The 17,289-nt window shown below is 46.1% G+C and overlaps 1 protein-coding gene across 2 annotated transcripts in view; it reads right to left on the bottom strand.

The window, feature by feature from the left end:
• CFAP298 (cilia and flagella associated protein 298) overlaps positions 1-17,289 on the bottom strand; it is a 62,415-nt gene that overhangs the window by 8,604 nt on the left and 36,522 nt on the right. For both annotated transcript variants that reach the window (XM_085620550.1, XM_085620551.1), the window contains exons 6-7: positions 16,893-17,024; positions 1,587-1,682 (exon numbers count right to left, since the gene is read on the bottom strand). In XM_085620550.1, the coding sequence (XP_085476676.1) occupies positions 1,587-1,682; positions 16,893-17,024 (228 nt within the window). The remainder of the gene's footprint in view (positions 1-1,586; positions 1,683-16,892; positions 17,025-17,289) is intronic.

The following is a 17,289-nucleotide window of genomic DNA, read 5'->3' as shown; positions in this document are numbered from 1 at the left end:
TTCATTACTATAAACACAACTAATGGCAACTCTTACAAATGCCAATAGACAATCTGTCCTTACTTATATGTGTATGGATGTAGTACTGTATTGATAACATGAGGTATCCCATCAACAGCTAAGTTGTCTGTAGACAGGACCTAAAAACGATACATTTGCATTGTCAAAAAAAACTGCCATGCATTGGTGAAAAGAGGTGCTTGGACCTTTCCTCACTATTTTAATAAATGACATATATACAGATCAGGACCTTACTTTCTTGTTCTAAATTGGTGCAGCGAATTAGAAATCCACAAAAGCAAAAATGTAATAAGACCCTGCAAAAACCAGTTTCATACCACCTGTCGAAGTTTCATTAAGCCCTTGAAAGAAAAAGGCTTGCATTCTCCTACAGAGACTTTAACCACATAGGGCTCCATCAGGAGTTGGGCAGAATTTGAGAGGAGGTAATATTGCATCAGGTATTGGCCTAACCAGGTTACAGCCTTACCAAGGATTAAATCCCTGTGATCTTTACCATGGGGAATTACATGCAAAAATCAGTGCAACATTCGGATTGCTGCACCTTTACCCGTAATTCTGTACCTTTATCATGGGACAAATTCTTTCAGGTTTGACCTGGAGGATTTGTCCCAGAAACTAATTTAAATCCAGTGGGTCGTGCAATACTGATTTAGGCGAAAACGTATAGAGGTGAAGTATTTAAAGCCTACTCATAATGAGGAAGACAGCCTAAACTTTCTAAAAAAATGTCTATTTCAAATCCGTTTTTCGGATTTTACTTGAACCAGTAAAAATTATTTGTGACAGAAATAAATCATATTACCCACCCCTTGGTTCACACCCACTTATTTCCTTTTTTATATCATTAGTAAGGAAATGGACCGAACCCTAACATTTACAAAGAAAGTAAAAACAACAGGGCCATGACTCGATGTAAAAAGCAGTTTAAAAAAAATTCATTTGGCAACTATAAAGTAGATGTTTGAAATAGCATTTAAATCCAAAGTCCATTGGAATTCTCATCCTTGACACACACCTCATTTTACCCTGTTTGTTTACTGGCAGATAGTCCGCAAGTTTGGGGTGGATATCAGACTTTATTCTTAGCCAGGAGAGGTCTATATGTTTGAAAAAGGAAGGCCAAAAAGGGTTTAACAATATTTTGTTGTGAAATAAGATCCGACAGGCTGAGGTATCAACTCCCTACACCTGCCATTTCACCCGCATTACAAGTTGCACTGAGCTCTATCCTGTGGGGTATACCGCCGTGGGCACCTACAAGGTTTCTGGTGTCTGAGGGCTAGAATGATCTTCTAAATCTGGCCCTGGTTCTCCAAGCAGAGATAACAGGGAATTCGGAATGAGACCCTTTGAGAATAAAAATGGTATGATTCGGAATAATGGCCTTTAACATTGAAAGTACTTTGACTATGTAGTAGTCCAAGAGTAGCTACACAATATTCAGCAAAAGCTGCATCAAATTCTCTGTGAAAATATTAAGATGCAGTTATTAACACTTGTTTTACTTTCCTAAATCAAGCGACAATGCTATGTAAAACATATGTGATAGGAGCCTTTCATACCTTGAGTTCTTCTTGCTTTTTGTAGTAATACATCATCATCTGTTTTTGCTCCTCACCGCTGATCACAGGCTCACGTGCTGGGGCGCCTTGTCCCTTCTGGTAGAGGATGGCAAAAGTACATGTAATATTAAAAGCAACATCAGCTTAAAGTGCTCAATTGCTATTAAAAATCTATGCTAATCAAGCAGCAGTCGAAGCGACTCATTAACCCTTGAAGTATCTAAAATTCCCCACCAACACAGCAGCTAAATGTTTGCTGGCAGGACCACAACAATTCTGCGCACCGATTTTTGTTTCACAGATGTTTTGATCTAGATTTAGTAACGAAAATATACCATGTATAATAAGTTAGCATATATGTGATCAATATGTACTGCAGTCAAGACGTGGAAAAAACTCCGAATTTTATGAATTCATCATGCAGATGTGTTTCTCAATTAGCCCTTGGTGTTCTTTATCATTACTGACTCCCAACTCAGTCACATAGCTGCTTACCTAGAATGCACTAGCATCTGTCTACATAGAGTTTGAACAGTCTTTTATTCCTACATCTAAATAATAACCAGTATGGCTTGGCTTCGACTCCGTTCTATTACATTTTTACGACACAAACGCTTTCTTCTAACAGTTGTATAGTTTTTCTCTCTTATATTATTCTTTAATTTATTTCATACTCTTCTACATCTAAGTTTCTATTTTTTTCTTTCATAAGACATCTGCACTCCGTACCCATTTTTGTTTATTGGTGCATGGTTTTAAGGATTTTCATAATAAACTTGTTATAATATTCTTCATGTCATAATCATTTGCATATTTCACCTTGGCTAACTCAGTCATGTTTAAGCTTAAACAAACGATTGTACAAGATACATTTTTGGTTTTCTTTCAGAATGCGAGAATCTGTTGCCTTTTATGGATAAAAAGACACTGAAAACCCTGAGGTCTGAAATAGCAAAGAACGAAAGATGAAAAGGTGGTGTGTGAAATGAGAAACAAAACCCTAATGCACATGGTGAAAGGGCAATCCCTTAGGAACGTAATCACTCACTCACCCCGGGTAACAAGCCCCATCACATGGGATTTTCATCCCAAAGAAAAATCTCAAACTCTCAGGGGGCCGCAAGCCCCTCTACCGATGCTAGATTAATCTAGCATCGGTACGGCGGTGTCTAAGAGATTCCTCCTTGCCGTCCCGTAACTAGTTTTAACACACTCTTATTGCACTATTATTTCATCAGCACTGCACCCCCTACTCACACCCAGCTCTTCATATGTGGATTTAGTCCACCTTTCAGTGCAAAACATAAACATCGTTGAGCTCTTACCTCTCGTAGAGGGGCTTGCGGCCCCCTGAGAGTTTGAGATTTTTCTTTGGGATGAAAATCCCATGTGATGGGGCTTGTTACCCGGGGTGAGTGAGTGATTACGTTCCTAAGGGATTGCCCTTTCACCATGTGCATTAGGGTTTTGTTTCTCATTTCACACACCACCTTTTCATCTTTCTTTCTTTGCTATTTCAGACCTCAGGGTTTTCAGTGTCTTTAATACTTTGTTTGGGGATATAATCCTGTGCGGTCTTTAAAAATGTTCCCTCTGACCCTCCGGTATCTAACCGTTTTGTAACAGAGCCTTTTATGGATACCCTTTTCAGAATATAAAGTGTTAAATAAAAAAATAATTATATCATTTAAATATCAAACGGTCTTTGACATAAATCTGACTCTTAAAGCACAAACATTCAGATGTGCATTTAATTTAGAACATAACAAGGCTGGGAAGGATGGTAGAAGTGTGGGAAAAAAATGGTTACTTACATCTAGCATTGGTATAAATTCACATTCTTGAATCATTCCTGATCGTCATGCTAGGAATCCCTTAGAAATAGCAGTATTGGCAGAACAGGTTGTTGGGCATAATGCCTGGGGAGGGAACGCTGTTGGAATTACTCATGAGGGGAAGGGAAAATCGTAATTGATTGTACTTATGTCATACAACAGAGCAGCAGGATTTGAGAATCTGCTGTAAAAAGAATTCTGAGGAGACCCATATTCTCATGAGAGTTAGGCACATGGGTCCTACAGCCATTCAAACATAAAGCTCATGCTATGTCAGTGCCCTTTAGTGGCAGGTGGGTGAAACACACTGAGGGACCTATACCCTGGGGAAACTTTAATCTTCTTCTCAGAGGCGCTGGAGCCTTCAGTGTCCACTCAGGCCTGTTATTTCCATGTACTAAATTAGCTACAATGGCTAGGAAGATCTGGACTGACTTTCCTACCGAGCCAGATTCCACATATATCCTCGAAGCTGGGACAGGGACATCACTTGATTGAAGTCCTTAAGGCCAATACAAAAAAGCCACCAATGAAAAACAGACAATTGAGGGAAAGAGATATCCTAGAACAGATTAGCAAAAGTAGCTGGAAGCCATCATGCCTCCTGGTTAAAGGAATCTCCTGTAAAACAAAGTTGAAACTTACGCATTTACTTCCTACACCGCATTTTCCGTCTCCTGTGAAGAAAATCTACTTGGACATGTCTGCGTCCTGTTCCAGATGTAGGGCTCCCAAATCCACATTCATACACCTTACATCGCATTGTAACACAGCATCTGCGAAAAGTGGTGATCAGATTAAAGAGGGTACCAGTAATCTGACTAGAGGCAGTGCCAACTAGTGAGTCGTCCTAATGCCACCATACCTCTTATTTCATAGCAGTGTGAGCCGCCACAGTCATACCATCTGAGCTACAACGCACCATGAACACCACCTTCAAAGCAGACACATTCCCTGACGACTGGAAACGTGCAGAAGTCAAGCCCCTCCTCAAAAAGCCCTCAGCAGATCCGACGGACCAAAATAACTACTGACCCATCTATCTCCTCCCTTTCATGGCCAAAGTCACCCAGAAGATAGTTAGGCATTGACTAACGAACTTCATCGAAGAGAATTCCATCCTCGACCCCTCCCAATCCGGATTCGGCAGCAACCACAGCACCAAAACCGCCCTACTTGCAGCCGACATTCGCACCCTCATGGAAAAAGGCCACACCGCGGCCCTGATCCGCCAGACTCCATGACACTGGCATACAGGGAGCAACCCTCGACTGGCTCTGCTCCTTCCTCACCGGCAGAACCCAAAGAATCAGACGCATGCCCTTCCTCTCCGAAGCCACAGAGATCAACTACGGAGTGCCTCAGGAATCGTCACTCAGCCCCACGCTCTTCAACATCTACGAGGCCGCCATCGTCAGACAGCATAGCATCGCAAGCGTGAGGAGTACATGTGATAGAAGTCAGCCTCTGACCAGGTGTGGAGGGACATTCGAAGGTGAATATATGAAAGATACCAATACTGGAGAAATGCACTTACTGGTAAGTAATTTCTTCACCATAATAGATTGACAAGCTTGAATCACACGAGCAAGCAGTACATAACATTTCAAAAAAGCAGGACGCATGCTCACTTTTCCTGAAACAGGTTGCAGAGGATTGCCTGCCCCACTACTGAATCAGCTGCTGCATTCAAATCCATACATTAGTGCTTGGTAAATGTATGCCTGGTTTTCCACCTGGATCCTTGACAAATGTCTTGTAGAGGCACTTCAGTAAAAAGTGCACCATTTTTGTACATGCTTTTGGTGGAAAGTACCCTCACTTTACCTAGGAGTGGATGCTTCACATTGTTGTGGCAGAAGGTGATAGCCAACATGCTCTCAATATTTAGACAGCCGGTGTCTTCTTCCTGGATGGCCAAAAGACACAAACAACTGATCTAACATATGTAAGCCTTTTGCCTTGTCCCTGTAAAATCTAATGCATTTGCAGACATCTAGCAAGTACAAATATTTTTAAGCAGACAATGCGGATTAGGGAAAAAGGAACTAAGTTCATTCAAAATTAAAAGTTGTAGGAACTTTAGGCATAAACTATAGGTTTGTTTGTAGGATGACTGTGTTTGGTAAATCAAAGAAAAAGCTCTTTGATGGTAAAAAAAAGTCCATCTACCATACTCTCCTTGCTGATGCAAGGAAAAGTAATATTCCTGCCTTCCACAAGATACATTTTAGGTGCGCCTTGTAGATCGGTTTGAATGGAGGCAACATGAATTGGCTCAGAACTGTGTTCAGTTTTCAGGACACTGGAGTGCCTCAACCCGGTGGAAAAGCTTTAAAAGCCCTTGAATTGTTTTAGGAACTTTTATGGAAAAGAATGAGGCAGCGTACTCTGTTCTCCTGATCCTGGTAATTGCTGTGAGACAGATTATCACAGAAGATTATTTAATAACATTCTCTCTCCGGGTCAGTCGAAGAGCCAGGTCTTGTGGCACTTCCTGAAGGTGTGCAGAGTGGTGGAGCGTCTGATGTTGATAGGGAGCTTGCTCCAGGTCGTTGCCGCGATGTAGGAGAAGGATCTTCCCCCCCCCCCGTTCTGGATTCACGGGGTTTCGGCGAGGGTGGCGAATCGAAGGTTTCTCTTGGGTACGTGGATGGAGATTTTTTGTTGAGATATTGGGGTCCAGGGTTGTGGAGGCATTTGTAGGCGTGTTTTAGTATCTTGAAGGTTACTCTCTTCTTGAAGGGGAGTCAGTGGAGGTTCCGCAGGTGTTGGGTGATGTGTTCATGTTGAGGGATGCAGAGGACGAGTCTGGCTGCTGTGTTCTGCATGGTCTGGAGCTTGCGGAGCAGGAATTTGTTGATTCCGGCGTAGAGGACATTTCCACAGTCCAGTCTGCTGGATGAGTGCGTGGGTGAATGTCTTTCTGGATTTCGGGGGGATCCATTTGAAGGTCTTGTGCAGAATACGGAGGGTGTTGAAACAGGTGGTGGCGACGGCGTAGATCTGTCGGTTCATAGTGAGGCACGAGTCGAGTATGATGAGGTTTGGCACGTGGTCCGTGGGAGTGGGGAGGCTGCAGAGGGCGGTGGGCCACCAGGTGTTGTCCCATGTAGAGGGGGAGGGCCCGACAACTTTTGTCTTCTCCAAGTTGAGCTTCAGGCAGCTGCTGTTCATCTAGTATGCGACGTCCTTCATTCCTTCCTGGAAGCAGAGTCTGGTGGTGTGGGGGTCCTTGGTGAGGGAGAGGATGAGCTGGGTGTTGTCGGCATAGGAGTCCATACTGTCGGACGATGGCGGCGAGGGGGGCATCGTAGATGTTGAAGAGCGTGGGGTTGAGCGTCGATCCCTGGGACGCTCCGCAGTTGATCTCTGTTGGTTCGGAGAGGAAGGGCGTGAGTCTGATTCTTTGGGTTCTGCCTGTAAAGGAAGGAGAGGAGCCAGTCGAGGGCGGCACCCTGTAAGCTGGTGCCGTGGAGTCTGGCGGTGAGAGTGCAGTGGGAGACGGTGTCGAAGGCTGCAGAGAGGTCAAGCAGGATCAGGGCTGCAGTGCGGCCTTGGTCGAGGAGGGTGCGGATGTTGTCTGTGGCAGCGAGTAGGGCGGTGCCGGTGCTATGGTTGCTGTGGAATCCGGATTGGGAGGGGTCGAAGATGGAGTTCTCTTCGATGAAGTTTATTAGTTGGGCGTTGACGATGTTCTCTGTGACTTTGGCAGTGAAAGGGAGGAGAAAGATGGGTCGGTAGTTCTTGAGGTCCGTCGGATCTGCTGAGGGCTTCTTGAGGAGGGGCTTGACTTCTGCGCGTTTCCGGTCATCGGGGATTGTACCTGCCTTGAAGGTGGCGTTAATGGTGCATCGTACCTCAGGTGCTATGGCGGCAGCGGCTCTGTGGAAGATGTGCGGAGGGCAGGGGTCCGTGGGGGCTCCTGAGTGAATGCTTTTCATGGTTGAAGCGTTGTCTTCGGTGGTGACTGAGGTCCAGGAGGAGATGAGGGGCTGGCTGTCGTTTCTGGGGGGAGGAAGGGGTTTGGTGCCTGGGGTCTGTTAGTTGAAGTTGTCATAGAGTAATCTTATCTTCAGGTCGAAGTAGGAGCCGAGTTTGTTGCTGAGGTCCTGGGAGGGTGTGACGTCCGTGGCTTCGCTGGGGGCTTGGTGAATTCCTGAATGAGGCTGAAGAGTTTCTTGTAGTTGCTCGCGTTGGCGTGGATTTTGTTTCGGATGAAGGTCATTTTGGAGGATCTGATGAGTTGGTAGTATTCTGTTAAGGAGTTCTTGTAGGTGGTATGGTCTTCCGAGGTTTTGCTGTTTCTTCATAGCTTTTCGAGACGTCTGCAGGTGTGTCTGGATTCTTGGAGGTCTGCGATGAACCACGTGGCCTTCCTGGGGAGCTGTCTGTCTGGGTTGCGGAGGGGGCTGAGCTTGTCTGCATAGTTGGTGATCCATCTGTGAAGTTCTTTGGCTGTGGAGTTGGCATCGGTTGGGGTGGGTGGGGGTTCGTGGATGAGGGTGGAGTTGAGGTGCTCCTTGGTGACCTTGCTCCAGTTCCTTTGCGGAGGGTGTGGTGTAGGTTTGCGGGCAGTGGCTTTGTCAAAAGAAGTGTACGCAGTGGTGGTCCGTCCAGGGTGGTTGCGTGGTGTGGCTGAAGTGGATGTTGTCACCTCCTGCAAAGATGGGGTCAAGGATGTGTCCTTGGAGTGGTGACAAGCTGTTTCAGTCCGAGTTTGGCAAGGTTGTCCAGGAGGGTGGCGGAGTTGGGGTTGCTGAGGTTGTCGAGGTGGACGTGGAGGTCCCCGATGGAGGTCTCCGATGAGTATGTAGTCCATGGATGAATTGGTATGGGATGCGATGAGGTCGGCGAGGGTAGTGATGAACGCGGTTCGAGGTCCGGGGGTCTGTAAGTGAGGGTGCCGTGTAGGGTTGTTCTGGGGCTTGTCTGGATCTGGAAATTGAGGTGTTCAGTGGTGGATGGAGAGTTGCTCGTGCTGGAGGTGGCGAGTCAGAGGGCGCTCTTGTGTGCGATGGCGAGTACTCCTCCTGGGCGGTTGGGAAGGTCCTGCCTCAGGATCTTGTATCCGTCATGGATGGTGGTGGCGAAGTCGGAGCGGAGGTGGGGTTGGTCCAGGTTTCCGTGAAAAAGGTGACATCTGGCGAGACAGTGTTGGAGGTCCCAGATCTCTACAGCATGTCTGTGCAGGGAGCTCACGTTGAGAAGGATGCACCTATGGGCATCGGGGGTGCTGGCTTCCGGCGCGAGTGCGGCTGTCATTGAGCTGCGGAGGATGGTGAAGGATTGTTGGCAGGAGAACTGGCCGTGGGTGGTGTTCGGCGTAGACCACTGGCAGTTGTTGTTCCTTCCGGGGTTGAGTGTGTGGAGGGCAGCTGAGTCGTAGCAGTGGGAGGTCGGAGAACCAAGGTCCCTGGCGTTCGTCGGGTTGCGGCCATGGGCAGACGGGCTTGCCTTTGGCGCGCCAGCTGCATGCGGCCGCTGGGCGGCTGCCACAAAATAGGGAAGGGGGGAGGAAAGCGCAGCTGGGAGGCGGGAACCAGCAGGGTGGAGGGGCCACGGGGGCAACAACAGCAGGAACGGGCAGCGAAACAGGCACGGACAACGGTACAGGTACAATAAAAAAAAAATTAAAATAGGCAAAAGAAACAGAATCAGAAATGACAATTACAAAGGCACAAATAACAAAAAAGATAGACAAAAGACAGAAAATGGGCACAAACACAAGACAGACAACAGCGGACCAGCAGAAGAGCATGGCTCTCCCACTGGGCCACCAGGGATAAGGATGCAGGTGGAGGAGGAGGGCCTCGAACACCTAACAACTCAGCGAGGTGTAGGGGGCAGCGGCACAACAGCGGGGCTGCTGGGGCGGAGAGCAGAGTCCCTGACCAGGAGGTCCGAGGTCTTGCTTAAGGAATCTGTCTTTAGTGTCTGGAGAGCAGCCTGGGATGAGACTGCGGCAGTACTGCCGGATATATGTACATCCTCAGGAGATCGTTGTGCCAGTACTGGAACGGCTAAACCAGGGAAATGAGGATGTGGAAACAGTGATCTGTATTCACTTGTCTCAGTACCCTGGGACTCAGGTGAAACTGAAGAAAGGAATCTTCAAAGACATTCGACCAGCTCAATGAAAAGGCATATCCATTGGAAGCTGGCTGCCAGTACCTGCTGGGGCAGCACTACAAATTCTTTGTTCTGTAGAGTGGCAAACGGATCTAATGTGGAAAAGTCCCTTTTGTGGAACATCTAATCCCCATGGTCTTAGTGGAGCTCTCATTCGTGGCAGTCTGAGAGAACTAAGCTGAGCACATATGCCTGGTCGTTCTGGCATCCTGGGAAATGTTCCACTACAATTCTATTTTGTTGCACATTGCCCAATCCCACAGCTTCTGTGCTTCATCAGAAAAAGAATGGGACCTCATTCCTGCTTGCTTTGTAGAGTAATACATGGAAATTGTGTTGTCCATTCTAATCAGCAGAGCTCGACCAGCAACTCTTGGGAGGAATGACTACAGGCCCAGCTGTATGGTCCGCAGCTCCAGGATATTGATAAGGAACATCTTCTCAGAGTCCAGAGTCCTCTGGCCATCAGCTACTGCATGTGGGCTCCCCAGCCCTCCATAGATGCATCCACTGTCATTACCATCCTGTCTGTTGAAAGTTGGAACGGTAGGCAACACTGAGGGTTGGTGGGCAATTTATACCATACCTAAGCCGGTTTGATCCTTCTTGACACCTGGACAGTTCGTCCCAGAGCCATTTATATGACACAACTGTTGGTCCATTTCCCGCTGTAATGGTCTGATGTTGAGTCTGCAAAAGGGTATTAGCCCTATGCAGCATGACCCAGGAGGGATTTGGACAGTCTGACAGGAACGGTTTGTTTGGAACAAAAATATTTTTGCTACCACTTGAAGTGTCACCATCCTTTCTGTTGAAGAAAATGTCTACCCTCACTGTGTGTCCAAGATGGCTCCTAAAACCTGAGCTCTTTTCAATGGGTCGATGGAAGATTTCTAACTGTTCAGCGTCAGACCCAATCTGTGGGTCTGTCACTGTGGGCAGTTATAGGGCCATTTTCCTCTCCCCTTGATGGCGCTTTGATGAGCCAATCGTCCACATAGGGGTATACCTCGTAACCCTTCAGTTGCAGGAAGGCAGTAAGAGAAGTAAGCACTTTGTGAAAACCTAGGGTGCAGCTATGAATCCAAAAAGGAGTGCCCTGAATCTTCTCCACTACTGAAAAACAGAGGTCTTTCCTGTGGATTTGATGTAGGCAGACGTACAAATATGCATGTTAAAGATCCAAAAAAGTAAAGTATTCTCACTCCAAATGCATCAAAAGGACTTCCTCCAGGGTAAAGCACTGTTTTTTCAGGAACCTGTTTAACTCTCTGATGTGCAGGATTGATCTCCAGTGTCCCATTTTCTTCTGTAGTAAATAGAACGTGGAGTAGATTCCTTGGCATCGTTGGGATTTCGGGATAGCCTCTATTGCTCTTTTCAGGAGGAGGGGGAGAACCTCCTGTTGCAGCTCCCGCAAGTGTAAATTATGTGCCCTCTTGATTGGATGATTTTGTGGTTTTTGTATAAATTCAAGAGTGCATGCCGTAGGTGCTAATTGAAACACCTAACTGTCTGATATTCTGGACTTTCAAGCAGGGGCGTGAAGGAAAATTCTTACACTGACCAGTTAAGTTTGAAATGGCAGTGGGGAGTAAAGCTCTCTCCTGATTGTCCTAGCTGTGTGATTGCGGAGTACCCTTTTTCCTTACAAAGGTTCTACCATAGCCTTGTCTTTGACACTTGTTAGTTGCATAGTCCTTGTCATATCCACCTTGTTTGCAGGGATAATAGGTTAAACCTTGACCCCCATATAGGGTGAAGCTTTCTTTAAACACCTGTGAGCTTCTGAAACCAAGAAAAGCAGATGGATGCTCTAAAGCACCTATACTGAAAGGCCCCCACAGATGGTCCAGTGCCCGTGTCCATTTATAGTTCTCTGATGAACAGCGCATGCGCGGTCTCTTCGAGACATGTTGTTAACAAATCTGTGGGACTCAGCCCACCCATAGGCTTACAATATGTTCCCGGCAATGTTGCTCTTATATCCTTCTTCCTGTTAGTCCATGGCATGCATAAGTCATGCCGCTTCTTGTGTTTGGTCCTCCCCCAGAGAATGGACCAAGTGCTTGTGTCCATCAACTGCTTCTGTTTTAAGAGCTATTTTTTTCTTTGTCTTTGAACACTCAATTTGAGTGCTCGTGTTTTTACTTGCTCCTTTTCTTCCCACCCACCCCTAACCCTGTTGCTTCTTTCCCACCACAGCTCTTACTGTAATGTGCGTCACTCGTTATCCCCCCTCCTCACCCACCACCCTCAGGTATATTTCTTTTATTTCCCTCCACGTGCCGTTTCTGGACAGACAACCAAAGACAAAGTTAGTTTCTTCTTTTAATGGCTGCAGATGCCACACCCTCGACCCTTCCTGGCTTCAGGAGCAACCACAGCATAGAGACTGCACTCCTCGCCGCAACTGACGACATCCGCACTCTCCTCGACAGAGGCAAAACCACAGTCTTCATCCTCCGCCACCTTTGACATCCTCTCCCACCACACCGTCTGCACTAGACTCCACAACGCTAGCATCCGTCACCGTTTTCCTCTAATCCTAAAGAGATCAGCTGCGGATTCCCCCAGAGCTCTTCCCTAAGCCTCATCCTCTTCAATATTTACATGGCCCCACTCGCAGCCTTTGTCAGAAAACACAGACTCAACATAGTCTCCTACACCGACCACACACAGTTGATACTCTCCCTCACTGACAAACCTACAGCGGATAAGAGCAACTTCCACAACGGGATGAAGGCAGTAGCCGCCTGAATGAAGGAGAGCTGCCTAAAACTCAACACCGACAACATTGAAGTACTCATTCTGGGTTCCACTCCCTCCGCTTGGGACGACTCCTTGTGGCCAGCAGCACTCGGAACCACCTGCACACCCACCAACCACGCACACAACCTCAGCATCATCCTCGACTCCTTGCTCTCTATAAACCGCCAAGCCAATGCTGTATCGTCCTCCTGCTTCCACATGCTCTGCCTATTCTGAAATATCTTCAAATGGATCCACACGAGTCCAGGAGAACTGTCACCTAGGCACTCGTCAGCAGCAAGCTCTACTACGGCAACGCACTCTACGCCAGCATGACCCAAAAACTCCTTCACCAGACTTATCCTGGACATCTCCCGCCTAAACTACATCTCCAGTCACCTGAAAGACCTCCACTGGCTCCTAGTGAACAAAAGAATTACCTTTAAGATCCTCATGCACGCCTACAAAGCCCTGCACAACACCGGACCCGAAAACCTCAACCACTGCCCCTCCTTCTAAACACTGACCAGACAACTCCACTACGCCCATCTGGCCACTATCCCACAGATCCGCAAGACATTGGCTGGAGGAAGATCCTTCTCCTACCTCGCTGTGAAGACCTGGAACTCTCTACCTCTGCACCTCAGGCAATCACCGTCACTGCCCCAGTCAGGAAGGACCTCAAGACCTTACTCTTCGACTGTACTGCAGAACCCTCCCACCCCCCAGTGCCTTGAGACCCTTACGGGTGAGTAGTCAAGCTCTATAAGAACCCCGATTGACTGATTGATTGCTCATAATTGAAAGGACATCACTGCAGACAAGCTGCTGCTGCCATGGTCTAGCAGGAAGAATACAATAACTTTATTTCTGCCCCTCATGGCGATGCACACTTAAAATAAACTTGCTGCAGAAGAGCAAAAGAAACGGCTCTGGTTCGCTCAATAAATACAGAGGACTCAGCGAGCCGCCTTTAAACCCCAAGCTCCCTCCACCTAGAAGACCCCATGAAACTTCAAAGCGGTGATAAGTCCAACCGTGTGAAGCAGGAGTCGTCGCAAGACTCTAGTGCTCTTGCACGGGAGGCAGAAACCGCTGCAGGATGCCATTCACACTGTTTTAGCTGTCAGGGAAGTGAGAGGACAGAAAAGCAAAACAACATCTTCTCATCTTTCACGAAGGCTGCACCCTTGGCACTGCAGTAGATATGCTGCCTACAGCAATCTAAGCCCCACAGAGGTCCTTGCACAAGCTGGCCCGTGAAGACAAAAACCATGATAAAGCTACCTCTGTCTCAGAGACAGCAGACAAGAGTCCTGCACCAGGCCTAACCTTTACATGGCAACACCTGAGTTTGTGTTACCCTTGATGGGGACTACATGTTCGTCCTTGACCAACAGGCACATGATCAGTCTCGGCATGCAGACCTTGAGCAGAGGAGCCAGTCTGAAGGTGTAACGCGTGAGATGGTGAAAGAAAGAGTGAAAGGAAGGTGTCCGCAACCTAAAGTTGTTGCCCCTACTCTGAGAAACCTAAGAGGTCATAGGGACCTCAGAAGGAAGTGAGGGAGTTTTTACCCCCTCATGGTTGGAAGTGAGACCTACCCAAAGCCCCAGATTGGATCCTTCACCTTTCAGTGGAGGGCCAGGGACCTGGTTCCAGACACTGGCAGCTGCCGGTGGCCTCGGTTGGTTCTCCGCCTTTTTGGGTAGAGCTTGCCCTGGGTTGGGTACAGAATTCTGACCTAGGGGACAGAATGGGCCACATCACCTTATTGGCCATCGTTGAGTTGAATGCCTACAGGGATGAATCTGTGAGTATGCTTGGATTTGTGGCCTGACAGGTGGGGTTTGCAGGTGGGGAGAAGAGGTCCCAGGGACAGGGTTAGTGGCCCTGATAAATGTTGACAGAGGATTACAGAACAGACATGTGCCAGGGCAGAAACAACAAATTATCCATGTTCTATTGCCTGAGCAGGGACGTCCATCAAAGGATTGATTAGTCTACTCTAGCTCTTAGCTGGGGGTGGACTCTGTACAAAATCTGCCTTTTCTGCACAGTCACCCTGTATTTTTCGTCTTTTGCCGGGCCGTATAGTTTTGCTGGCTTTGGAACTCTGCACTTTATCCCTACTATTCAGGAGCAAATTGCCTATGTTTCCTCCCTTTAGCATGGTTGAATTGGCATACTCCTAATTGGCCTACTTATCGTGCCTTGAAGTATCTAGTATATGGTACAAAGCGTACTCAGGGCCTGGAAGTTAAATGCCACTAGTGTAATGCAGCACCTGTTGTGCAATCCACTAAGGTGGCAATGCAAACATGGCTTAAGTCCTAGCATTGTAGCCTGACTGCGGCAATGTAAAAATGAAATTCGGCGTGTAAAAATATACCCTTCTCACTGATTAAAACTATCCTTTTAAATATTAATAAGTCACCTCTATGTAGGTCATGTAACCCACAAGGCAGGGTGCATGAAATTTAAAAGATGGACATGTAGAAATTCAATATTAACATGTCCTTACATTGAATAGCACCCAAAAGCTACTTTCATTGTAGAAAGATTAGGTGTCTCCTATTACGAAAACTAGAATGAAACCAGATTAAAATACTAATACTGTAGCCCGGGATGGGACCAACTAGAAAAATAACTAAACAACCATTTTAATAGTTATTAAAAATCTAATTCAACTGTGAAGTTGGATGTTTAATAATTGTTAAGAAAAAATAACTTGTAGAAAGTTTTTTCCCTGCCTAAAGCTCTTGGAAGCTAATTTGCATCTTCTTCCAGCCAATAAAAAGCCTTGAATAGGTGTGAAATGCCTCCCACAAGCAAACCAGGTGACCTGAATGGAGAAGATGCCTCTAAAGCTCACTGAACCTGCAGGTGGGGCTGGGGCATCCTTTTGACACTGCAGGGCCAAGTCCTGCTTGACAGGTTTGCTGAGCCACATGTAACACTTGAAATAGAGAGAACAGAAGGCCAAGACAATTCTTGTGTATCCACTGTCTGGTTGTTGAAGAACCCTGCTTTAGACTTACCAGACTTCTGTCTCCATATAACACTTGGGGTGCACTTGAAAGCAAAGAAACAGGATGCCAAGAAAATGATTGTGTATACACTGTCTAGTTGCTAAAAAAAAAGCTTTCGTTCTAGGGCTGGACCTAGGAATGTTTACCCATTGATTAGGGCATGTCTTGGAGTCATTCCCACCCACTATCTGCTGCCAGGCATAACTGTGGCACTTCCAGGTACCTACTTCAGAACACTGAGGAAGAACACAAGAGGACTGGACCTGCGAGGAGCCTGAAGGAATGGACCTGCTCTCTCTTGTACCCAGGTTAAAGCAATGGACTCCAAGCTTCATAGGGCTGACCTCCAAACCACAGAGATACAGCAAGCTATAAAAAAACCTTCCTGCAACTGCTCAGTGGACCAGTGGCAACTAGGCCTTTGCCTCTGCCGGACTCCCTGTAAATCTGTAAAGTGCCTTCCCTGAGGTTGTAGGGGGCTTTAGAAGTGTATCCTTGTGGTAGATTTGGACTTAAAGGTGTAAGTCAGAAGGTAAAATCTTTGATTAGGGCAAACCTGGTTGTTTTATCTGACCTGCAATCCACCGCAGTCATTCTCAAACCAGTGTACCACGACCATTGGCAATCATTGGCTCTTTGTGCTTTTTGGCACCATTTCAACTTAAAACATTTAAAAAATAATTTCTGGTTGCCCTTATTAGATTTTAGTCATTTTGTTTATTGAATTTTACTCAATATTTCTAATTCTGTTTGGGATTTTTATTGTTTCGTATTTTGACTTTATTACTGTTTTGATACTGTATAAATACTTTCCACATTGCCTCTTGGTTAGGCCTTTCTGCTCTGTGCCATAACTGCCAGGGGCTAGAGCTCAAGTGAAGTTAATGACTTTGGGGGTTCACCCTGACAAAGATTGTGCTTATTACTTAAGGTGGGTCATCACCCCCTTAACTAACTTTCTTACAGCAGTGAATTATTACTGAGCTGGGGCAAGAAGCAGAGCTCTGAGGATTAGTTCCTTCTTGGCCACCAACTTGGGCGTTAAGTTCTACTCTAATTATTTAAAGATATTATAGTAAGAAAACATTTCTTAAGGGGTTAGTAAATCACAAAACCCTATGTTCATATGTTCCACGAGAGGTGGTAGCTGCTCTCAAAAATAACCCATCAACTTGAGGCACCAAAAATAATGGTTCAAAGACATAAAAGTGTCTGACAAACTTACATTGCTAAAAATAGAGGAATGTCTTCAAGAGACCTCTTGAAGACATTCCTCTATTGTTATGCAATTTGTTTGAGGGATTCTCGAGTCGTGTGAAGGATGAGGACCTTACCTAATTATACTCTGCCAGGTTAAACACAAACACGATTTCCCGCCCTCTCACAAAAAGTTCTCTCTTCTCAGGAGTAAGTAATCTGGGTAGATTAAAAAAAAAAGTTTGTTCCATTATCAACAAATCTTTAGCAAAGACTATTATTTGTTTTTTAGCAAGGGTTTAAGCCACACCATCCTTGAGTATTATGGTGACAAAAATAATGCTATTTAATAAATTTACCTTTTGTATCTTGACAATGATTTTCGTTTTTTCATTCTTCCCAACAAAATCTTTAAGCTTTTGTTTCCTTAGTAACTCTTTTCCAGCCCACCACAACTGCGCCTCAGACTCTTCTATGACCTGTTGTGCTGCCTGTATTCAAACATTCAGAAGAACAAAGTTCAGATTATTCATGCAACAACTGACCCAGAATATTTTGCGAATAGAGCAATACTGGCCTGTAAAACCTTTAGCACAATATCGCATTTGCTTTACTAACTTTTCCAAAGAGTTTCAGCAAATTTCTGTCACTCGTTTGTATGTTTCTGTTTCAATGGGCCACATATTCATACTGGTAACAACCAAGCTGGCAAAATGGTGGACGGGGTTTAGTCAGAGCTGCTAGTGTGCAATTGTG

Source organism: Triturus cristatus, chromosome 8 (assembly GCF_964204655.1).
Source record: "Triturus cristatus chromosome 8, aTriCri1.1, whole genome shotgun sequence".
In the NCBI taxonomy this organism is placed as follows: domain Eukaryota; kingdom Metazoa; phylum Chordata; class Amphibia; order Caudata; family Salamandridae; genus Triturus; species Triturus cristatus.
This window is presented reverse-complemented; position numbering and strand designations above follow the sequence as displayed.